At 43.6% G+C, this 26,167-nt stretch overlaps 1 protein-coding gene across 1 annotated transcript in view; it reads right to left on the bottom strand.

Moving 5' to 3' along the window:
- Positions 1-26,167, bottom strand: part of sdccag8 (SHH signaling and ciliogenesis regulator sdccag8) — a 55,718-nt gene that overhangs the window by 8,142 nt on the left and 21,409 nt on the right. Inside the window, exons 14-16 of the mRNA XM_071409422.1 lie at positions 12,632-12,759; positions 10,506-10,614; positions 5,976-6,107 (exon numbers count right to left, since the gene is read on the bottom strand). Coding sequence (XP_071265523.1) covers positions 5,976-6,107; positions 10,506-10,614; positions 12,632-12,759 — 369 coding nt within the window. The remainder of the gene's footprint in view (positions 1-5,975; positions 6,108-10,505; positions 10,615-12,631; positions 12,760-26,167) is intronic.

Below are 26,167 nucleotides of genomic sequence, written 5' to 3'. Positions count from 1 at the left end.
ATGGATGGATGGCAGAGATGGCCGAGCTCAGGCCTCCCCGCTGACCTGGTGAAAGGACACCATCTGCTGGCTCCCAGGCTAACTGAAGACAGGACGGATGCACTGAGACACACACACACACTCCCTAAAAGCAACGGCAAATTATCAATGTCTTTTTAAATATTTTCTTTTTAAACTTTTTAAAGCTGATCTGCCAAATGTGCCTTGATTTACAAGCACCTTCCAATGTGTACACTTCCATCCATCCAAAATCTGATTATCACTCTTATGGACACTTAATTACACACACACACACACACACACACACACACACACACACACACACACACACACACACACACACACACACACACACACACACACACACACACACACACACACACACACACACACACACACACACACACACACACACACACACACACACACACACACACACACACACACACACACACCTCTGCAACAGAGACCTGCCGTCGCCCACAGCTTGTGCCTAAGTTCCCAGGTGATGCTGTTTGTTTGTTTGTTTACAGGATGGAGGCTAGTGGTGGAACAGAGGAGACTCTTCAGGTTTGTATAACAAAGTGTGGAGCAGCACTGCTGTGTGGCCTACAGCGATGTTCCAGGGGGGAACCTAGTGTCTGTGTCTCTGTGTGTACTGAGGAACCTGCAGACGGCACACCGGCTCAGCTCGAGGAGCGGGGAGCGTACGTTAAGCCCAGTCTCACAGGCTGAGCCGGGCCCTGCTGTGGCCTGGGGATGTGTGGCTGGCTCTAGTTACACTGGGAGGCTCTAGTCTACTCTGTTCATTTACCCAGCTCTAGTCTACTCTGTTCATTTACCCAGCTCTAGTCTACTCTGTTCATTTACCCAGCTCTAGTCTACTCTGTTCATTTACCCAGCTCTAGTCTACTCTGTTCATTTACCCAGCTCTAGTCTACTCTGTTCATTTACCCAGCTCTAGTCTACTCTGTTCATTTACCCAGCTCTAGTCTACTCTGTTCATTTACCCAGCTCTAGTCTACTCTGTTCATTTACCCAGCTCTAGTCTACTCTGTTCATTTACCCAGCTCTAGTCTACTCTGTTCATTTACCCAGCTCTAGTCTACTCTGTTCATTTACCCAGCTCTAGTCTACTCTGTTCATTTACCCAGCTCTAGTCTACTCTGTTCATTTACCCAGCTCTAGTCTACCTCCTGCTTGGCACAACCCAATATCACCTGAGAAGGAGGTGTGTTGGCTCTGCTTGTCCAACAGTTCAGAAAACACACACAGGTCCAGGAATTTACAAACCGGTTTAATAAACAGTGGGGGGGGTTGCCTAAGGCCGGTTTGGACAGCATTAATAAGAACACCACTCTTTCCCCATATCAGAGGAGTGTCCTGCAAACTTCTTTGGAACTGAATACTACAGTATAACATTAGGACCGTCCGACCAGTTAAACCTATAGAATACAACTTGGTGAGGATAGAAGTCTGAATTTGGCATTACTTTGCACTAACATAAGGGACATTATACGGTCACAGGAAAAAGCATATCTCCTTAGCAAGAGTCTGACCCATGTTCAATCTGTCATTATGCAATATTCATTTGAATGGGAGTAGATGAACCACCACTAACAACCCAGCCCAGATTGGGGATCATGGCGGATAGAGGGTGAGGAGAGGGGGTGAAGAATGAAGGCAGACTGCCTTGGCTTGCCTGGTTAAAACCATACCGCCAGGGGCAGCACGGCTACAGCTGCTCAGCACCCCACCTCACCCCCCTTAAAAAAAAACGTGCCCACCCCAGCTCAGCCCGACCCACCCTGCCTAAGCCTAAACCTGGCATGGCACAGGGGTGGGTGGAGTGTATGCCCGGAGGCCATGATGAATATCATACCCCCAACCTGTTAGGAATAGACTGGCCCGTTGTTGATCATGGTACCCTTTATTAGTTTGATTTGATATCTTTAATCCATGTAATTATTGGCATGATGAATAGCTCACGTAGACAACAGAACAGTGGATTTGCTGACACAGTCCTGGTCTCCAATAGAACACAAGCTAAACACAGCATCCAGTCTTCCTAAAACCTTAGACCTTTTTCAGATACTCCCAATAAAAACACTGTCTGGTGGTAAAAATGAGCCAAAATTACCACAGTAATGTAACAACAAACTGTTACACAAAACAAAACTCCAAAATAACAAACTAAACCAATGAAAGTCATAGTTCTAAAAGAGCTAATGTTGCTGTTTTAGTTGGTTTTGTGGACGGTGTGACGCTGAGAGGTCTGTTGATGTGATGCTCTGGTTAGTAACACAGCACTCCAGCTTGCATGCCTCTGGGAAGCGGCCCGGCGTACAGCATCGGAGCTGTAAAGCCACCGTTTGACAATGCTATTTCAGCAGGCCGCCCAGCCTCAGCCCCAGGCTACACAGGCCAGCTGGGTGAGACAGAGAGGCAGAGCAAGGGATGGAAGGATGAAGAGAGAGAGGGAGCATCAGTGCCACCCAGAGGGAGAAAGGAGAACAACGAGCCCATACTGAAGAGTAAAAGGAACTCAGGCTGGAAGACTGTCCTGATATAGCCTCTGATGTGCTGATTCCATTCCTATGCAATGGATGTCTCATATTTTCACAAACGTGAACATTGTATGATTATTTCGATTAGGGAAAAACGTGAAGGATGAAAAAAAACACATGGTCTAAAACTGTCTTGATGTCCTGTACCCCCCCATTCTGCTCACATATTAGTAAATTACTGAAATGGAGGTCAGATTAATCAAGTATAATAACCACTCCTCTAGGATCACAATAGCCAAATCATCCCCCCCCCCCCCGCGCTTCTCTCTCTCTCTCACACGCAACCCCTTCTGCATCTTCCTTGCCTCTGCCAACTTCATTTGCAAATGAAAAGTTTGAGGAGCGTCTTCTTGTTTTGGGGAGATGGCAGCACAGTGTGTTGGGGGGGAGAAGATGGGGTGGGGGGAGAAGGAGAAGAGGAGGAGGGGGTGGGTGGCAGAGAACCAGATGAAGCAGCCCTCGCCTGGGGGCCTTCGGTCTCCCCCAGCAGCGGCAAGGCTGTTCCCGGACCGCCGTCCACCGTTTGTTCTATTATCCAATCTCCTGGAGCCTTTTGCCCAACAGCTCCAACAACTGCCTGCACCTCTTCCACACATAGCCCTCCATCCCTCTCTCTTCTACTCCAGACACGCACACCACCTTTCTTTATGGGGCCATATGGCTGACAGAAGCCAGTAGATTTAGCGACACATCTGCGTATACATTACTGCTCTCCTTAAAGGGCTGTGATGCAAGACGCCAGTGTGTGTTTGTCAGAGTGTTGGTGATAATTGCTGAAGGAGCATGCTGGCAGGGGGTGAAGGGACGGTGTGGCACTTGGTGCAGACGGGCAGAAGTGCGGTTAAAACAACAACTGAAGCGACGGGGCAGAGCAGTGGTGTACACACAACATTTTAAAGTGTATTGGTGTACAACCTAAACCCTAAACAACTTTTCAATTCACTTATGTAGCTTGGTTTCTTGAAGAGAATTTCTATATACATGTCAATGTAATGATAAATCTGTTTAGAGTTTGATAGATTACACACTGCACAGGTGAGAAAACTGTGTCAATAGGACTGGAGTGTGCTTGATTAAGCTACAGTTGTAACTCCCGGACTTAATTGCATTCCTGTTGAGGAAGGAAAAATCTGCCTGCTGCTGAATCTCTTCTATCATCCAACTAATTATTGCTTTCTATAGTCACTCAAACATTAGGAACAGATTACATGACGATACTGAAACAATTAAAACATGTCATTATATTATTTACCCAATTATTTCATTACAAAGATGCTCACCAGGAACTTGTTTTTCTCTCTTGAAAGAATAATTCACAAATTGGCAATTTGATAACTGACTCCATACTGTGTAAACCTATCCAATTAAATAATCTATCTATTCATTGCATATAATTCAATTCAATTTGATTCAATCTATTGATTGAATAATTTGATTAATCTTCGACTACACATCACACAAATGCTTCAGAAACACGTTTTCCTTGTGCAATTTATAGGATACATCCACTGTCAGTTAAAGTACAAGTTTTACACTAAAATATTGCTTTACATGAGAGTCCTTGGATCATAAGATAGTTCTTCAGATGTCATTTTCCTAAATGACTAACTAAATGAAATTCTCTGAATAGATAATACCTACTCTAATAAAATGTTTTAGTTTTAATTCAATGCGGTTAACCTTTTATCACAACAGTGTTTTAATTAGTTATTATTCTATTCTTGATGAATCACTTTGATTATGATATCATTTTCATCATAATTAAAAACAGAGCCTCAAATCAGGAGCTGTGTTTAAAATGTGCCTTGAATAAAATGACAGATCAAATATCAAACCACAATGCAACATGTTAGTTCCTGATACATTCTCTGAACAAAATGTTGTTATAGCCAGATAACTAGGCTGTGTTTCAAATCATTCAATTGTGTTCCTTACAATATATATCATGTTGCATGCTTTGTTTCTCGGACATCTCTCCCTAATCTCCGGGCAAAAAAACAGAAATACTATAATAAATAAATAAATGCAGGAGCGAAAACATTGTGTGCTAAAACCCCTCTGTAGCTTGGCATTCTCTCCCCAAATGTAAAAATAAATCAAGCTGATTTTCCAAATGTTTCATACGCGCCGCGCTGTTGCAGCTCTTCACAGCACAGATTGCGCTCAATGTAGAATATGTGAGAGCGGCAGAGCCTTGGTTATTTGCATGTTGGGTGAACCCATTTGCACCTGCTTGTTAACACGTACACCTTAACCCCCGTGTGCCAGGGCAGCATACCCGCTGTACCACCTATTCCCAGAGCACTGAACACACAGGAGAATCACCCTTAGCATAGTGCTGCTGGGATTAGTGAGGAAGGGAACTTGGCAAAACACCAGAATCTCAAACTAAATGCCTCACGCGTCATAATGGTTCTCATAATTGTACGCAGCCACATCTCCACTTCTTCAACAACAGAGATCTTGTTTTACATTTGTGAGGTAGGTACATTAAAGATTAAACCAGGCTCCAGATTTCTCTAGATCCTTTCAAAGCAATCACAACAGAGAAGAACTGCCATCACTGTAAATAAGTACCTATACGTCTTCGCAGTAAAAATGAAGCTCGCCTTTAAGGTTCAATTACAGTGCTCAAACAAGACATTCACCAAACATAACTGATAGTACAACTCAATTGGAAAGAAAGAATTACAAATAAAAAAATTCTCCACACCTATAGAAAACAGACCTCTATTCTCCCACTGTGTCTCCTGCGATGTGGGGATTCACAACGTGAACAACGTCACAGACCGTACAGCTGCGGTTCTCTCAACTTCTTTTACCTATTGTTTTTCTTCCCGGCACGTTTTTGACAGTGGGTGTTAAACAATATGTAGTGTTACGTTGGGATTGGGGGTGGGGGGCGGGCGGGGGGGGATACAGGCTCCTAGAAGAATCCTCAGTGGAGCGCCGAAGCACGGCGCTGACGCCCACACACCCTCACCCACGTGGCACTGCCAGGCTGTGTGCCAAGCGGCCCTGGGCTCAGCGCTGTGGGCCGTATAGTAAGTTCTGTACACCCTACCGAGTCAGATGGGAAGAGGCCCCCGCAACACAACAGTCTTTAAAAAGACTACTGTAGACCAGATACTGTGCTACTGTACTGACCACTAGTGCGTACACTGTATTGCATCTCTACCGACGGGATGTTTAGACTTCAAATTCTGTTCACTCTTCATCTTCTCCTTTCAACCTGTCCTTTAATTTCTACAGTACTCCAACATGAGAGCGATTGATCCTAGATCCTAGAAAATCAATTCGCACTTCATGGCTTAGCAATATTCCTTCCATAATACATATCAGCTATCCCTGTGCTTGTGTAGACCAGGGTGTGTGTGTTCTTGTGTGTGTGTGCTCGTGAGTTAATACCTGTTCTTCATGCGCTGGTGCATCCTCCCATGTTGTACACACTGCTCCTCCATCTCTGTACAGCGAGCTCTCAGCTTCCCAACACTCTCTTCCAGATGATCCTTCTCCAGGGAGAGCTGCTCCACCTCACTCCTGTCAACCACACATACAAATACATTTTTACAATTGTTGCTTTTAACGGCATTGAGTGTTCAGCTATCAATCTCGCCAGAGATGTAATTTTGTTGCCAACCAGGCGTGCGTTCAGTTCGATTCAACATTTGCTACGTTGCGTGACAGTTTGTATTGAACGACACGTTTCCCCAAAACAGTGTGCACTGTTCTTCAATAGCATGTGAAGTACGTTTGCTGTAGGCTGTAGTGAAGCAGGTGGAGAACTTCAAGTTCCTCGGTGTCCACATCACTAAGGAATGAACATGGTCCACACACACCAACACAGTCGTGAAAAGGGCACGACAATTCCTCTTCCCCCTCAGGAAGCTGAAAAGCTTTGGCATGAGCCCTCAGATCATCAAAAAGTTCTACAGCTGCATCATTGAGAGCATCTTGACTTGGGTTGCAAAATTCCAGGGGCCGAGCTCTCTGCCATCCAGGATCTCTATACCAGGCGGTGTACCAGGCGGTGTTAGAGGAAGGCCCTAAAAATAGTCAAAGACTCCTGCCAACCAAGTCATACACGGTTCTCTCTGCTACCGCACAGCAAGTGGTACCAGTGCACCATGTCTGGAACCAATAGGACCCTGAACAGCTTATACCCTCAAGCCATAAGACTGCTAAATAGTTAACCAAATAGCTACCTGGATTATCTGCATTGACCCCCCCTTGCACTCACTCGTTTGACTCATCACATACACTGCTGCTACTGCTTATTATCTATCCTGTTGCCTATTCACTTTACCCCTACCTATATGTACATATCTACCTCAATTACCTCATACCCCTGCACATCGACTCAGTACTGGTATCCTGCGTATATAGCCAAGTTATCGTTACTCATTGTGTATTTATTCCTTGTGTTATTATCTTTCTATAACTGCTCTATTTTTTCTCTCTGCATTGTAGGGAAGGGCCCGTAAATAAGCATTTCACTGTTAGTCTACAACTACGAAGCATGTGACAAATAACATTTGATTTGTACTGAACGCACACCAAGTGAATAAACGGTTTTACCACCATTTTGTTGCAGAGTTTCCAAAGCTTCCAAAAGGTGAAAAGCCAGGTTGTTGAAACCTTAAGGATTCTCTCAAAAACAGCAACAACAGTGCTCCAACTCTGCCAAGTCTACCCCATTAGGTGATAGCGATCGCTCATTTCTCCAACTGTGTGATCCGAGAGAAGGCTGCTGCCATAGCTATGAATGACATTTAGCCAGTTGGTTGTTCTTTGAAAGATAGGAGCCATTGACACACTGCATTCCAAGTAAGAAATGAGAGGAGAGAATGGGAGGAGCTGTAGTGTTAACGGACATCTACAGTTGAAGTCGGAAGTTTACATACACTTAGGTTTAAGTCATTCAAATGTGTTTTTTCAACCACTCCACAAATGTATTGTTAACAAACTATAGTTTTGGCAATTCAGTTAGGACAACTACTCTGTGCATGACACAAGTAATTCTTCCAACAATTGTTTACAGACAGACTATTTCACTTATAATTCACTGTATCACAATTCCAGTGGGTCAGAAGTTTACATACACTAAGTTGACTGTGCCTTTAAACAGCTTGGAAAATGATGTCATGCCTTTAGAAGTTTCTGATAGGCTAATTTACATTATTTCTGTCAATTGGAGGTGTACCTGTTGATGTATTTCAAGGCCTTCCTTCAAACGTAGTGCCTCTTTACTTGACATCATGAGGAAATAAAATGAAAAAGACCTCACAAAAAAAATTGTAGACCTCCACAAGTCTGGTTCATCATTGGGAAAAATGTTCAAATGCCTGAAGGTAGCACATTCATCTGTACAAACAATAGTGCGCAAGTATAAACACCATGGGACCACGCAGCCGTCATATCGCTTAGGAAGGAGACAAGTTCTGTCTTCTAGAGATGAACGTACTTTGGTGAGAAAAGTGCAAATCAATCCCAGAACAACAGCAAAGGACCTTGTAAAGATGCTGGAGGAAACCGGTACAAAAGTATCTATTTCCACAGTAAAACGAGTCCTATATCGACATAACCTGAAAGGCCGCTCAGCAAGGAAGAAGCCACTGCTCCAAAACCGCTATAAAAAAGCCAGACTACGGTTTGCACTGCACATGGGGACAAAGATTGTACTTTTTGGAGAAATGTCCTCTAGTCTGATGAAACAAAAATAGAACTGTTTGGCCATAATGACCATCGTTATGTTTGGAGGAAAAAGGGGGAGGCTTGCAAGCCGAAGAACACCATCCCAACTGTGAAGCACGGGGGTGGCAGCATCATGATGTGGGGGTGCTTTGCTGCAGGAGGGACTGGTGCACTTCACAAAATAGATGGCATCATGAGGACGGAAAATTATGTGGATATATTGAAGCAACATCTCAAGGCATCAGTCAGGAAGTTAAAGCTTGGTCGCAAATGGGTCTTCCAAATGGACAATGACCCAAGCATACTTCCAAAGTTGTGGCAAAATGGCTTAAGGACAACAAAGTCAAGGTATTGGAGTGGCCATTACAAAGCCCTGACTTCAATCCTATAGAAAATTTGTGGGCAGAACTGAAAAAGCATGTGCGAGCAAGGAGGCCTACAAACCTGACTCAGTTACACCAGCTCTGTCAGGAGAAATGGGCCAAAATTCACCCAACTTATTGTGGGAAGCTTGTGGAAGGCTACCCGAAACATTAAACAATTTAAAGGCAATGCTACCAAATACTGAGTGTATGTAAACTTCCGACCCACTGGGAATGTGATGGAAAAAATAAAAGATGAAATAAATAATTCTCTATTATTCTGACATTTCACATTCTTAAAATAAAGTGGTGATCCTAACTGACCTAAAACAGGGATTTCTTACTAGGATTAAATGTCAGGAATTGTGAAAAACTGAGTTTAAATGTATTTGGCTAAGGTGTATGTAAACTTCAGACTTCAACTGTATGTACAGCAGTGGTTCTCAAACCTGGTCCTGGGGAACCAAAAACAGGTGCACATTTTAGTTTCTGCCTTAGCACTAACACCTGATTCAAATCATCAAAGCTTGATGATGAGTTGACCATTAGAAATTAGCTGTGTAATGCTATTGCAAAAAACGAAATGTGCACCCCTTTGGGTCCACACTGATGTACAGCACTGTGGCAATCGAGACTTCCAGATAATGAGCTCCATCCTTTACCCAAGTTGAGGTCTACTCATCCCACATTTGAGGAGCCCAAATTGGCCAGCAGGCTATTGGCCTCCCCTCTTCCTCTTCTTCTCTCAACAGGCTGCACTGGGCTGTGGAGGAGGAGGAGGCCTTTGCCTTGTTTACTGTTGGGTGTAGTGGTGCAGAAGAACGCAGTGCATTCATCTGGCTAGCAGGCCGGCAGCGCTTTAGCTGGCACATTGAGCATGAGGCATCGGGAGCTGAAACAGCCTGCAGACACACAACAAAAGGCCACCGCAGTGCAACACTGAATGAGGGCTACGCAGCGGATGTAGTGGTTTTACAATTGTGTGTATGTGTGTTTAGGAGAGAGAAGAGAGAAAGCGAGAGCATTTAAACGTTGGTTTACAAGCTGTTGTCCTCTGTGTTAGCATTACTGAGTATGTATCTGTGTGTATGGGTGTATTCTCTTCTCAGATGAGAGTGTGTCGTCCTGTATATGAGGTTGGTAGGACCTATGCAGGTTGTGCGGTCTGGCTGTGGCAGATTGGGGGCTGTGATGTGACTAATGTGCTTTACACTGTTTTAACAGCTGACTGGCCCAAAGGCCTGAGGTGACAAACGTGTGTGTGTGTGTGTGTGTGTGTGTGTGTGTGTGTGTGTGTGTGTGTGTGTGTGTGTGTGTGTGTGTGTCTGTGGACAGACTGGCGTGGCCCACTGCATAATGACAGCAGCTCTGATACAGCACAGTGTCGTGACAACATTGCAAAGGAACAGTGCCACGAAGAACAGATTTCACAATCTGGAGGTATGCGCAATGGTTCTTCTCATCCAATGTCATATCTGACATTATGGTCAAAGACAACAAAGGTCAAGGTCTTTCGCCGGCAACGCAATTCCAGGTTCCATCAAGCACTGAAGTCAGGCAGTGAAAATATGTCATGCTTTGAATAGTTTTTTGTTTTTTAACTGCTGGTTATCATGACCGCATTAAAAAAGTCTGACAGAGTGACATAAATAGTATTAAATAAGTGATAAACGTGTGTGAAGAGGACTGGCCACTCTTCAGAGCCTGGTCCCTCTAGGTTTTTTCCTTGGTTCCTGCCTTTCTAAGTTTTTCCTAGCTACTGTGCTTCTGCATTGCTTGTTCTTTGGGGTTTGAGGCTGGGTAGCTGTAAAGCACTCTGTGACAACTGCTGATGTAAAAAAGGCTTTGATTGACTGATAAATGTCCAGTGTGGGTGTGTTACCTGCTAGTCTCTGTCAGCGTCTCCAGCTTGGTCCCCAGACTGAGACATTCATCCTTCAGTTTCCCTATCAGGGCATTCTGGGAGCTGAGGAGGGCCTCCAGCTCACCCACTGCAAGGGAACATGGGATAGCAGGGTCAGTGACCACAGTCATGAGACATACTGTACATTCACTCAACATCAAATTTCTTGCATCCTGGACAGGTACCGGAAAAAGATGGTGAATTACATACAGTATGTTTATTTGTGCCTAAATTCATGCAATGAATGAAGTATAGTATCTTTGTGCAGATTCACCATGCAATAAAGTTGTTTAAAGTAAGGATTGTATTGTAAATAGAGTTGTTTGAAACTCTTTCCGTTTGCTAGGTTTTTAACCTTGTCATGTAAAATAAATAAAAATAATGACATGTTTTATTGTCACATACACCACACACAGTAGGTGCAGTGAAATGTGTTGTTCTACAGTGCCCATAGACTGACTCACGACTCTTTTGGAACGATCCAACGCTCGACTTTGATCAGTCTTTGAAATGTTGTGCGGCGGTATCATCACCAACATATGTATTTTTAAAACAATGCTGCAAGTTTGGAATGGTGTCCATTCCACCTGCTCTACCATTCTGTCACAATAGAACTCATGAAGGACTCCAGTCTTTTGAAAAGTACCTCAGATTTATAAAGAGCCTTTCAACTATTTACTATTCTGTGAAATAGCAGCCGAGTGGATATGCAGATGACTCTTCCAGGCTTAGATCTCAAGTGCTTCATGCAGGAGAGCTTATGAAGTGTTTTACATCACCTGGCATTCACAGGGAAATTGGTAGAACTAGACTTCAACATTGTACATTCTGGCTGAGTAAGGGTAGTTTACAGTAAAATGTTCTAGCTTCTGTAGTGCTGAGACATGCTAGTCAGATTCCTTTAATTCAGAGGAAGCGAAAGAAGCTGCTATTCAGACAAGAGGTTGGATTCCACTGGTCGAGTTTATTACCACTAAACTAGGAGAGCGACTTAAGGGATGATGCTCAGGGGTGAAATGAACTGTGACTGTACATAAAGTAGGGAGCAATTACTAACTCCACACAGCTAATCTGGTCAAGAAAACAGAGCTGGTTTCATGTTCTCGCTAAAATGATTTTGTCATGGTGGCTTATCGACATAGTCTGCCAGTGTACAGAGGAAAAGACTCCAGAAAGCTCTGTGCTAGCCATTTGGACATAAATAGACAAAGCGCACAGCATGGACACACAAAGCAAATACAGATATTTGGGACGTGGTGTGGAAATCTTTTTTTTTTATGTTGCGAAATTAAACTTTACAAAAAAAAGTTGTGTCGCAGGCTGGGAGCAGTAAAAAAAAACGTGCCCAAAAGAATCGTAATTAGCTAACAGGCTTTGAAAGCGGCTGGGCATGCGTAGGCCACAGAGACAAACAAGATACAAAGACAAACAAACTGGGAGTAAAAACAAACAGCGGAGAGAGAGAAAGAAAAAAAACATATCGTCTAGAGGCTATTCTGTCTACAACTACTAAAAACCAAACTGTTTAGAAAGCGAGGGAGGGGGAGGAAGAGAGGGATGGAGGGGGTGGTTGGGAGAGAGAGAAAACTAATTAGCTGGTGAGAGTGGCCATTATACGCTTTAGAGAAGGAAGTGGTCTGTGGTATTAAAGGACTAATTCCATAGGCCCAGAGAGCTTCCTGCTGAGCTTCTGATGTCATCTCTCTTTAGACAACATGTGTGCTGCCGAGCTGCGCCAAAAAGAAGCCCTTTGTTTTCCCGAGGCTTTGTTCTGGCAATCAGCATGCTTCAAGTTTCTCAAAACACAGGTAAATAAACTCGCTGGATCCAGATGGTGCAACAGATGTGAGAGCAGCACTCTGAAATCTACAGACAGTGGGCCCAGAACGCGGCCCATTTTTCCCTTTCTAAACGATAACTAATATGTAATGGCCAATCTCTGGAGTGCCAAGCATCTGCTCCCTTCGGCCAGCCAAAGGTTACAGGTGTTCCTGATGCCGTCCCTCACAGTGTGGCATGGGCCGGGGTGCGGATGGGGGCATGGAGGGTGGAGAAAGGTGGGGGTGTTCTTTTGGCAGGCTGTGGCTGCGCCACCGGACACCCACCGCTCCGCTCGTGCTGCGCCTCCATTTGCTGGAGCCTCTGTGTCAGCTCCTGCTCGCGCTGCTGTGCAGAGAAGGTCAGAGCATCCATGTCCTCGCCCCGGCAGCGCTCCGCACTCTCCTTCTCCTGCCTGAGCGAGAGAGACGGAGAGAGGATAGAAAGAGAGAGAAGAGAGATAGAGAGGAGGGAAATAAAGACAGCTCATGAGGGGTGGAAGGGTAAAAGTGTCACGCCCTAGACAATAGGCCCCTGGGTGTTGAGGCAGCTGTCCACTACACAATGCAACAGAACACAGTGTATACTGAGGGGGTGAGATGTACTGTACATGTGATGGACTAATGGTAAACAATAAAGCTGTATCGTGTGTTTCCCCTATATTAATTTAGCAGCGGCGGGACATTTAGGCCCGCCACTCCCAAAAATATGATTTTAAATATTTTTTGTTTATATATAACATGTAGTTCAAAAGAAGTTGCTAACTAGCGTTAGCGCAGTGCCTGGAAGTCTATGGGAACAGCTAGCAAGCTGGAAGTCTAGCTGTTCCCCTAGACTTCCAGTCATTGTGCTGACGCTAGTTAGCAACTTCCTTCAAACTGCATGCAGAGACATAAAAACGGTATCCATGAGTTCATCTGGACTCTGGAGAAGTAGATAAAGGGGATTAATTGCAAAAATCTCATGCTTTTAAAGGGATAGTGCGTCTCGGCAGGATATATATTAGATACAGTACCAGTCAAAAGTTTGGACACACCTACTCATTCAAGGGTTTTTCTTTATTTTTAATTTCCCCCCCTACATTATAGAATAATAGTGAAGACATCAAAACTATGAAATAACACATATGGAATCATGTAGTAACCAAAATAATGGTTAAACAAATCAAAATATGTTATATTTGTGATTCTTCAAAGTAGCCACTCTTTGATGACAGCTTTGCACACTCTTGGCATTCTCTCAACCAGCTTCAAGAGGTAGTCACCTGGAACGCATTTCAATTAACAGGTGTGCCTTGTTAAAAGTTAATTTGTGCAATTTCTTTCCTTCTTAATGCGTTTGAGCCAATCAGTTGTGTTGTGACAAGGTAGGGGTGGTATACAGAAGATATCCCTATTTGGTAAAATACCAAGAACAGCTCAAATAAGCAGAGAAACGACAGTCACCATTACTTTAAGACGTGAAGGTCAGTCAATACGGAACATTTCAAGAACTTTGAAAGTTTCTTCAAGTGCAGTCGCAAAAATCATCAAGCACTTTGATGAAACTAGCTCTCATGAGAACCACCACAGGAAAGGAAGACCCAGAGTTACCTCTGTGGCAGAGGATATGTTCATTAGAGTTACCAGCCTCAGATTGCAGCATAAATAAATGCTTCACAGAGTTCAAGTAACAGACACATCTCAACATCAACTGTTCAGAGGAGACTGCGTGAATCAGGACTTAATGGATGAATTGCTACAAAGAAACCACTACTAAAGGACACCAATAAGAAGAAGAGACTTGCTTGGGCCAAGAAACACGAGCAATGGACATTAGACCGGTGGAAATCTGTCTTTTGGTCTGATGAGTCTAAATGTGAGTTGCCGATTAGGTGAACAGATGATCTCTGCAAGTGTAGTTCCCACCGTGAAGCATGGAGGTGGTGGTGTGGGGTGCTTTGCTGGTGATACTGTCTGTGATATATATAGAATGACAATACAGTAATGAAAATTGCGATCAAACTACTGCACTACTAATGTTACTCATAGAATACAATGTCATGTTGTGCTTTTTACCGCCATCAAAAATGAGATCTCGTATCAAAACTTTTATCTTTACATTTCTAACAAAATAAACTAAAACAAATATCAAATCAATCAATCAATCTATAGCAAATTCAACAAGAACAAAACATCAATTTGAAATCTAACGACAACGGCAACCCCCCCAAAAATTGCACAAAAGTTTTTAAAAAGTGTTAATTATGGGAGAGAACGAAAGAAAACGACCAAACTTTTCTCCCACACTGGGTTTTGGAACAGGGCTCCAAAGTGACCGTCTCTCCAGGCCTGCTGTCGTCTGGAGTGTGAACGCAGGGGGGCGGGGTGTTGGGTTGTGGTGGTGCGCCTGCCTAGGAGACCAGGAGAGAGAGAGCGGCCACCCGCCCGGCCCCCTGCGGTGCTTGAACAGCGGCCTAAAACACCATCCATCCCCACACCAGCGCCCAGCGTGGGCTTGCAGAGCCCTCACAGCCAGCCATTTGTTACTGTTTGTTTCCAGGGGGGCCCTAGCCTCCCAGCCTCGCACCGGTGGTGTTTATCCACCAATTAGCATGAGACAGCCGGCCAGAAAGTTTCAAAGAGGACTGATGACGACTGACGAGAGTTGGGAGTTTTGAGCCAGAAGGCCAAGATGAGCCATGGTCAGAAGAGAGCGAAAGAGCGGAAGTTCGATTTGTTCTTTCTGAAGCTCCAGTGAAGATGGCCCTGAACCTTATTTCCATTTCTATAGTACATTATGATAGTAAATGATGATATATTGTAAGTAGTGCTTTTATATCGGAGATGCACTTCAGCACATAACATGTACATGTAGCCTAGGTGGCAGGTAAAGCAGCGGTTAGAGTGTTGGGCCAGTAACCAAAAAGTTGCTAGTTCGAATGCCCAAGCCGGCAAGATGAAAAACCTGGCGATGATCCCTTGAGCAAGGCACTTAACCCGAATTGCTCCAGGGTCGCCGTTGATCATGGCTGACTTTGGCCGTGACCCCACTCTCCAAGGGTGTCTGAGGGGGAGCTGGGATATGCAAAAAAACAAAATGTCCAATTCACAAATGCGTATAATACACACTTGTACATGTGTGAAATAGGACAGATATAAGCACCCACCTTATTATTAATAAATATCCTTTGCTATCTTTTGTTGTTTTTAAATATGTGACTTCATGTGTAAAATGAAATCTTTTGCTGCAAAACGAATTGCCTCATTTTCTGAACCTGATTTAGGATGACTTGAGACCCACTCTATCGGTATTCCAACCCTACATAGAGAGCAACCGCCTAGAACTCCCCTAACAGAGATTTCTCACAGTTCCATATCTCTCAGTCCAGGGGTCACTTTCTGTTTGCTCACTGGCTATAATTATGTGAGTGAGCGAGGCCTAATGGTCAGTGAGTCAGTCAGGAGGCAGGGCAGGGTCGACCAGCCTGATAGGGGGAGCTATACTATCCCGTCCCAGCACCAGGCTCTGTGGCTAGGTCCTGGGTGCTAGAGCACTAAGTGAGGGCCCAGGGCTGCCTAAGTGGGTACTAGTCAAGCTGTTGCCCATTTGATTTGGAATACCACAGCCCATTCGAGCGCAGAGTTTGCAGCACCCTGCGGTGCTCCATGATCCACAGCCAGGAATGACCAAATGCTACGGTTCCTAAAACGAGCGCAAATTGGAGTCAGCCGCTTGGCAACACCAGCTACTGTTTAGTGTGATAATGCGTCAACCTCTCTCTCTCAAGACTAACTTTGTGAACATTTTGGTCAACTTAGATAACATCAACTTCAACACTTTTACAGTGAAAATCTAAACTGAAAAACATGGTATAGTACATGTGGAACTAGGATTTATTTGAATATGAGGAATAGAAGCAGTCTTCAAAGAGCACAGTAGGCCTGATGTTCCTACCCAGTCCAAAACAGAACAAATAAACAATGTGTGATAACAGTAGCCATCTAGCAGTGCTCAGTGCACAACAGACAGCATGTTCCCAAGCAAACTCATTTATTCAATGACTTACCCAACTCTGAAAACTGTAAATACTCATCACAACAATACTCTATTGCAATTACATTATACCTGGAAAACATATATTGAACCAGTTGCCATTCACTATTCTCATTCATCCCTTCCTTCATACATTTACATTGATGTCAAATGATATCTATAAAGACAGATCCTGATGCTAAGAATAACAGTATAAAGAGAACTAATGAATGCTGATTTGGTGTGGCACTGCCAACTGGGGGTATTTGTGGCATATTGGGCGCTTGCAAGGAATGTGGTCTAATGACACCATGTACTCAGCTCAGGGAAGAATAAAGTTCAGTGTCCACACACAGACACACTTTAAAGTACACCGTGTATATTTTAACACATTTATTCAGCCGCTGGTGTGTCAATTGCACTCCATTCACCCATGTCCTTCAATCTAACTAACACATCTCCCCCTCACTCTCTAAGATAGAGAAATATCAAAAGCAGCCCCTTCTAGCCTGGCTATCACTTACATAGCACAGCACAGTTTGCTCTGTGCATTATTCCACTCTCTCCTCCGCTCTTCTCCGTCCTGGGGGCTCTTATCTCTGCTCCTATCCCTTTTTCTCTCATTCCCCTCCATTCCTCGCTCCCCCTTCCCCTGCTCTCCCTCCCACCCTTTTTCCTTTAACTAAACTGGCTCTGGCTCCCTCCATCTGGTCCCTCTTCCTTCAGCAGCCCTGCACCTGTTCACACCTCCTCTCCTGTTGGACCGCATTGAACATTTCCTCCGCTGCCAGGGCTATTCTGGCACTCGCAACCTCTCTGTCATTCAATCCATCTGTCAGAAGTGAACTTTGTTTACCGCCAGCTTCTGCTTTTCTTCTTCAAGGAGCAGCAAAGCCCCCTCAAGGTCACGGGCAGAGCGAAATGCAGTCGCCACCAATTTAACAAATACTCCCCTGATTCAGGACAGCTACACACACCCCCATACTCACAACCCACGGAGGGAGAGTGCACATTCTTTTGCAGAAACATATTTCACTCCTCTGCAAATGTAAAACTATTTTTCTTCTCACGGTTGTAAAGTTAAACAAATCTTAAAAGCTTAACCCAATGAGTCCCCCCATAACGCTGGCACGTTTTGGACTTCCAAACCCTTTCAAACATTGTATGGTGTGCTACAGACTTCTGGGTTGTACCATTGGATTATTATATTTCTTCTGCATCTGTAGATACCATTAGTCTGTGTGATTAACGGGACTGAGATAGAGCAGTGTTTGTGAGACAAGGGCAGATCCCGAAAGGGCCCGGGGCGCTATGACACTCAAAAGCTACACAAGAGCCATTAGAATGTAAGGGGTTCTTCTACATAGAAGATCATAGGAAATCCCAGGACATAGTGTTTATAATACTGTGGTAAGCTCACATACAGATCCTTCACAACCATTGACTTCTTCCACATTTTGTTGTGTTATAGCCTGAATTAAAAATTGCACACAAAAAATGCCACTGGCCTACACACAATACCCCATAATGTCAAAGTGGAATTACAGTTGAAGTCAGAAGTTTACATACACTTAGCTTGGAGTCATTAAAATTCGTTTTTCAACCACTCCACAAATCTCTTGTTAACAAACTATAGTTTTGGCAAGTCGGTTAGGACATCTACTTTGTGCTAAGTCATTTTTCCAACAATTGTTTACAGACAGATTATTTCACTTATGATTAACTGTATCACAATTCCAGTGAGTCAGAAGTTTACATACACTAAGTTGACTGTGCCTTTAAACAGCTTGGAAAATTCCAGAAAATTATGTCATGGCTTTAGAAGCTTGTTAGGCTAATTGACATCATTTGAGTCAATTGGAGGTGTACCTGTGGATGTATTTCAAGGCCTACCTTAAAACTCAGTGCCTCTTTGCTTGACATCATGGGAAAATCATAAGAAATCAGCCAAGACCTCAGAAAAAAAAATTGTAGACCTCCACAAGTCTGGTTCATCATTGGGAGCAATTTCCAAACGCCTGAAGGTACCACATTCATCTGTACAAACAATAGTACGCAAGCATAAACACCATGGGACCACGCAGCCGTTATACCGCTCAGGAAGGAGATGTGTTCTGTCTCCTAGAGATTAACGTACTTTGGTGAGAAAAGTGCAAATCAATCCCAGAACAACCTTGTGAAGATGCTGGAGGAAACATGTACAAAAGAATCTATATCCACAATAAAACGAGTCCGATATCGACATAACCTGAAAGGCCGCTCAGCAAGGAAGAAGCCACTGCTCCAAAAAAGCCAGACTACGGTTTCAACTGCACATGGGGACAAAGATCATACTTTTTGGAGAAATGTCCTCTGTTCTGATGAAACAAAAATAGAACTGTTTGGCCATAATGACCATCGTTATGTTTGGAAGAAAAAGGGGGAGGCTTGCAAGCCGAAGAACACCATCCCAACCGTGAAGCATGGGGGTGGCAGCATCATGTTGTGGGGGTGCTTTGCTGCAGGATGGACTGGTGCACTTCACAAAATAGATGGCATCATGAGGGCGGAAAATTATGTGGATATTTTGAAGCAACATCTCAAGACATCAGTCAGGAAGTTAAAGTTTGGTCGCAAATGGGTCTTCCAAATGGACAATGACCCCAAGCATACTTCCAAAGTTGTGGCAAAATGGCTTAAGGACAACAAAGTCAAGGTATTGGAGTGGCCATCACAAAGCCCTGACCTCAATTCTATGGAAAACGTGTGGGCAGAACTGAAAAAGCGTGTGCAAGCAAGGAGGCTTACAAACCTGACTCAGTTACACCAGCTCTGTGCGGAGGAATGGGCCAAAATTCACCCAACTTATTGTGGGAAGCTTGGGGAAGGCTACCCAAAACGTTTGTATGTGTATGTAAACTTCTGACCCACTGGGAATGTGATGAAAAAAAGAAAAGCTGAAATAAAATCACTACTATTATTCTGACATTTCACATTCTTAAAATAAAGTGGTGACCCTAACTGACCTAAGACAGGGAATTTTTACTAGGACTAAATGTCAGGAATTGTGAAAAACTGAGTTTAAATGTATTTGGTTAAGGTGTATGTAAACTTCAACTGTATGTTTTTCAACAACAACAAAAAATACTAAATTACTGAAAAATGTTAAGCTGACATGTCTTGAGTCAATAAGCATCAACACCTTTGTTATGGCAAGCCTAAACAAGTTCAGGAGTAAAAATGTGCTTAACAAGTCACATAATAAGTTGCATGGACTCACTCTGTGTGCAATAATAGTGTTTAACATGATTTTTTAAATGACTACCTCATCTCTATACCCCACACATACAGATAATTTTAAGGCCCTTCAGTCGAGCAGTGAATTTCAAACACAGATTCAACCACAAAGACCAGGGAGGTTTTCTAATGTCTCACAAAGAAGGGCACCTATTGGTAGATTCTGACATTGAATATCCCTTTGAGCATGGTGAAGTTATTAATTACACTTTAGATGGTGTATCAATACGCCCAGTCACTGCAAAGATACAGGCGTTCTTCCTAACTCAGTTGCCGAAAGAGAAAGGAAACTGCTCAGGGATTTCACCATGATGCCAATGGTGACTTTAAAACAGTTAGAGTTTAATGGGTGTGATAGGAGAAAACTGAGAATGGATCAACAACATTGTAGTTACTCCACAATACAAACCTAATTGACAGAATGAAAAGAAGGAAAAATATTCCAAAACATGCATCAAGACACTAAAGTAATAATGCAAAACATGTGGCAAAGCCGTTAACTTTTTGTCCTGAATACAAAGTGTTATGTTTGGGGCAAATCCAATACAACACATTACTGAATACCACTCTCCATATTTTCAAGCAGTGGAGGCTACATCAAGTTATAGGTATGCTTGTAATCGTTAAGGACTAGGGAGTTTTTCAGGATAAAAAAAATAAAACAGAATGTAGCTAAGCAAAGGCAAAATCCTAGAGGAAAATCTGCTTCAGTCTGCTTTCCACCAGACACTGGGAGATGAATTCACCTTTCAGCAGTCCAATAACCTAAAATCTACAAGGGAGTTGCTTACCAAGACGGTGAATGTTCCTGAGTGGCCGAGTTACAGTTTTGACTTAAATCTGCTTGGAAATCTATGGCAAGACCTGAAAATGATTGTCTAGTAATGACCAACAACCAACTTGACAGAGCTTGAAGAATTTTGAAAAGAATAATGTGCAAATGTTGCACAATCCCTTGTGTAGAACGCTCTGAGACTTACCCAGAAAGACTCACAGCTATAATCGCTGCCAAAGTTTATTCTAACATATATTGAATTTGGGGGTTGAATACTTATCTAATCAAGACACAATATATTAGTGTTTAATCGTTCATAAATGTTTTACAAATGTTAACATTTTTCTTCCATGTTGACATGAGTATTTTGTGTAGATCGTTGACAAAAAATGACAATTAAAAACATTTTAATCCCACTTTGTAACAACAAAATGTGGAAAAAGTCAAACTCCAAACAGTTGTCACTGACTTAAAAAAAACAACATGTCTATACTTACAAGCGTACATATTTTTAAATCAGGTTTTCTGTCAACATTTGTCAATAAAACTAATGAATGGAACTGTTTATGTAAAATTGTTGTGTTCTACTTGTAGCCCTGGGTGTCCTGAAAAGAACATGGTAAAACACTTCATTGTGAGGCTAAATATAAGGGCTGGATATGCAGATACAGTCCCTTGCAAAAGTATTCATCCCCCTTGGCGTTTTTCCTATTTTGTTGCATTACAACCTGTAATTTAAATTGATTTTTATTTGGATTTCATGATGGACATGCACAAAATAGTCCAAATTGGTGAAGTGAAAAATAACTTATTAAAAAATATATTTTTAACATTTAAAATGGAAAAGTGGTGAGTGCATATGTATTCACCCCCTTTGCTATGAAGCCCCTAAATAAGATCTAGTGCAACCAATTACCTTCAGAAGTCACAATTAGTTAAATAGATTGCACACAGGTGGACTTTAAGTGTTACATGATCTCAGTACACACACACATACACCTGTTCTGAAAGGCCCCAGAGTTTGCAACACCACTAAGCAAGGGGCACCACCAAGCAAGGGGCACCATGAAGACCAAGGAGCTCTCCAAACAGGTCAGGGACAAAGTTGTGTAGAAGTACAAATCAGGGTTGGGTTTTAAAAAATATCAGAAACTTTGAACATCCCACTGAGCACCATTAAATCCATTATTAAAAAATAGAAAGAATACGGCACCACAACAAACCTGCCAAGAGAGGGCCGCCCACCAAAACTGACGGACCAGGCAAGGAGGGCATTAATCAGAGAGGCAACAAAGAGACCAAAGATAACCATGAAGGAGCTGCATAGCTCCACAGCGGAGACTGGACTATCTGTCCATAGGACCACTTTAAGCCTTACACTCCACAGAGCTGGGCTTTACGGAAGAGTGGCCAGAAAAAAGCCATTGCTTGAAGAAAAAAAATAGGCAAACACGTTTGGTGTTCGGCAAAGGGCATGTGGGAGACTCCCCAAACATATGGAAGAAGGTGCTCTGGTCAGATAAGACTAAAATTTAGCTTTTTGGCCATCAAGGAAAACGCTATGTCTGGCACAAACCCAACACCTCTCATCACCCCGAGAACACCATCCCCACAGTGAAGCATGGTGGTGGTAGCATTATGATGTGGGTATGTTTTTCCCATCGGCAGGGACTGGGGAACTGGTCAGAATTGAAGGAATGATGGATGGCGCTAAATACAGGGAAATTCTTGAGGGAAACCTTTTTCAGTCTTCCAGAGATTTGAGACTGGGACGGAGGTTCACCTTCCAGCAGGACAATGACCCTAAGCATACTGCTAAAGCAACACTCGAGTGGTTTAAGGGGAAACATTTACATGTTCTGGAATGGCCTATTCCAAAGCCCAGACCTCAATCCAATTGAGAATCTGTTGTATGACTTAAAGATTGTTGTACACCAGCAGAACCCATCCAACTTGAAGGAGCTGGAGAAGTTTTAGTCCTAAATATTTATACACACTACCCTCTGTAGCCCCTTATGGTCGAATGCCAAGCAGTTGCCATACAAAGCGGTGATGCAGCCAGTTAAGATGCTGTCAGTGATGCAGCTGTAGAACTTTGAGGATCTGAGGGCCCATGCCAAATCTTTTCAGTGCCCTCTTCACTACCTTGTTGGTGTGTCTGGACCATAATAGGTCCTTAGTGATGTGGACACGGGGGATTTTAAGCTCTCGACCTGCTCACTATAGCCACGTCAATGTGAATGGGGTGTGCTCGGCCCTCCGCTTCCTGTAGTCCACGATCAGCTCCTTTGTCTTGCTGACGTTGAAGGAGAGGTTGTTGTCCTGGAACCACGCTGACAGGTCTCTAACCTCCTCCCTATAGGCCAAGAATGGGCAACATTGATGGAGGTGGGGACCACAAAAAAATCTGAACTCCTCATGAGGTGCCGCATCCTTTGCATAGCCACATCCATACCCGCCACCCCTTACATTGCAAGCAAAACATTTTAGCGGCCCCCTTCTTGACAGCAGATACGCTTTTTTTTGTGTTTTAGTGGTAATTTCATGAACGTCTCCACATTTTGCCATGCGGCGTAGAGAAAATGTTGCAGTTTTAAAGCAAGTTTGCTGCAACTCATTTCGTGCAATGAGCTGTTTTACAGCAAATTTCAGAAAATTCTACACATTTTGCCATACAGTAGGGTGGAGAGAAATGTTTGCAGTTTTTTAATATGATATCGGAGTGAGACTGAATAACAAAATCAATGCGGGCCCCCCGGCCGGTAATTTGACCAGGATTACTAAATTTAGATCGCTGGCCGCTAGACTAATTTACCAATCTGGAAAAAAAATTATATCACGGGCTAATTTCGAAATTGCACCTTGCGTATTCTACTATTGTAACTTGCAACAGTAAGTTAAGACCCCAATTGAGTTAAGGGGGGGGGGGGGAATTGATCCGAGGGCCTTCAAAAGGGGGACCAATTGCCCACCCCTGCTATAGGCTGTCTTATTGTCGTTGGTAATCAGGTCTACCACCGTTGTGTCGTCTGCAAACTTAATGGTGGTGTTGGAGTCGTGCGCGGCCACCTAGTTGTGGGTGAACAGAGAGTAACGGAGGGGACTAAGTACACATCCCTGAGGGGCCCCCGTGTTGAGAGTCAGCGTGTCGGATGTGTTGTTGCCTATCCTCACCATCCCAGGCGGCCCATCAGGAAGTCTAGGATCTAGTTGCAGAGGGATACTATATGTCACACATTGGCATCAAGTATGCGGGAATGGATAAGTGCACCAGCTGTTTTTGGTTTGTGTGTGTGTGTACATATGTGCGCGAGACAGAATGAGTTGAAAGATGAAATGCGGAGAGTGAGTGTATTTGAAAGACAGTCCGAGAGGTATCATCTTTGTGACTTCACATAGCCCTGTCTGTGTGGCAGGCAGCATCAGTGGCTCTTTCAGCCCTGCGGCCCAGTGGCCAGTGCTTTTATCCAGAGGAACAACCTTTCTCTCCCTCCCTCTCTCTCTTTCAATCTCTCCCTTTCTGTCCTGGCCTTGCCGGGCTCCCCTCCGTCAGCCCAGCGCCGGTACCACACAGAGCAGATGGCATCAGGAGTTGATCACAAAGAGAGGAGCCCACACAAAGAGGTGGTACTGAGAGGGATGAGTTGGGCACAGCCCCCGCGACCCTCCAGCTCCCATCTCCTGTCGCGTTAAACACACTCTTTGTTTTCCTCCATTCAATGGCCACTGCTTCTGTAGAAGGTTTTTGATTCCTGACCATTAGAGCTACGGCTGTGTTTCATGTTACAGAATGGTGTTGATTTGTGTGACGCTGAGGTGGGTTGGATGGCAACTTCCCTCTGTGTTAGCGTAGGGGGAACAGGTAGGGGGCACAGGTTGGGCTCCGACAGAGGCCCTCCAGTTTGGAATGGGGCGGGGGGGGTGAGGGGAGGCGCAGTGCGTCATGATGTGGGTGTAAGCCACAATTCAGGTGTTGTTACAAGCTCGTTTCGCAGAGGGAGAAACTCTATATTATTTCTGTCTTTGGTCTCGCTTCCGCAATCTTTCACTCAGTAGCTTACTCGAATTCTAAATGTTTTACTTATAATGTGGCTATTGCGCTAATTGTTTATCTCATCGTGCCATTTCAATGAATGAAATGGGATGTTTGTATAGATGGAGTAAAATTTTTACAGTTTTACATAACCCATAGTGGATTCCTATTATTTCCGAACCCAACGAAAATAAATAACAACATATGATAAAAGGCAAATGCATTTTCATTAGATGAGTTGCAATTAATATCAAAATGGAAAATTAATAGGTCGTCAACACTATCACCTTTTTGTTTATATGACCACAGATGTCCATACAGAAATTCTCTCTCCGCTTACAAGAAGGTGATCGGTGTCCTTTAACCCCATCAGTCCTGAGACCACAGCAAAAAAAAAGAAAGTGGCTTTTAATTTGACTTTCATTTACAGTGACTTGTGAAAGTATTCACCCCCTTGGCATTTTTCCTATTTTGTTGCCTTACAACCTGGAATTAAAATAGATTTTGGGGTGGTTTGTATCATTTGATTTACACAACATGCCTACCACTTTGAAGATGCAATTTTTTTTAAATTGTGAAACAAACAAGAAATAAGACAGAAAAACAGAAAACTTGAGCATGCATAACTATTCACCCCCCCCAAAGTCAATACTTTGTAGAGACACCTTTTGCAGCAATTACAGCTGTAAGTCTCTTGGGGTATGTCTTTATAAGCTTGGCACATCTAGCCACTGGGATTTATGCCCATTCTTCAAGGCAAAACTGCTCCAGCTCCTTCAAGTTGGATGGGTTCTGCTGGTGTACAACAATCTTTAAGTCATACAACAGATTCTCAATTGGATTGAGGTCTGGGCTTTGAATAGGCCATTCCAAGACATGTAAATGTTTCCCCTTAAACCACTCGAGTGTTGCTTTAGCAATATGCTTAGGGTCATTGTCGTGCTGGAAGGTGGACCTCCGTCCCAGTCTCAAATCTCTGGAACACTGAAACAGGTTTCTCTCAAGAATTTCCCTGTATTTAGCGTCATCCATCATTGTTTCAATTCTGACCAGTTTACCAGTCCCTGCCGATGAAAAACATACCACCATGCTTCACTGTGGGGATGGTGTTCTCGGGGTGATGAGAGGTGTTGGGTTTGTGCCAGACATAGCGTTTTCCTTGATGGCCAAAAAGCTACATTTTAGTCTCATCTAACCAAAGTACCTTCTTCCATATGTTTGGGGAGTCTCCCACATGCCTTTTGGCGAACACCAAACGTGTTTGCTTATTTTTTTCTTCAAGCAATGGTATTTTTCTGGCCACTCTTCCGTAAAGCCCAGCTCTGTGGAGTGTAAGGCTTAAAGTGGTCCAATGGACAGATACGCCAATCTCCACCGTGGAGCTTTGCAGCTCCTTCAGGGTTATCTTTGGTCTCTTTGTTGCCTCTCTGATTAATGCCCTCCTTGCCTGGTCCGTGAGTTTTGGTGGGCGGCCCTCTCTTGGCAGGTTTGTTTGCATTGCCCCATTTTTTTGTACTGACTCTCTTGCACCGGCTCTATGCACACTGACTGGACTTTACCCACACACTCACACATACTACACTGACACTCCAGCACACACACACACACACGTGCATATTGATGCCACACACAAACGCGCTGCTGCTACTCTGTTTATTATCTATCCTGATTGCTTAGTCACTTTTACCCCTACCTACATGTACATATTACCTTAACTACCTCGTA

The sequence above is a fragment of the Salvelinus alpinus genome, chromosome 7 (assembly GCF_045679555.1).
Source record: "Salvelinus alpinus chromosome 7, SLU_Salpinus.1, whole genome shotgun sequence".
Classification (NCBI taxonomy): Eukaryota; Metazoa; Chordata; class Actinopteri; order Salmoniformes; family Salmonidae; genus Salvelinus; species Salvelinus alpinus.
Note: the sequence above shows the minus strand (reverse complement) of the source record. Positions and strands in the feature narration are given on the sequence as shown.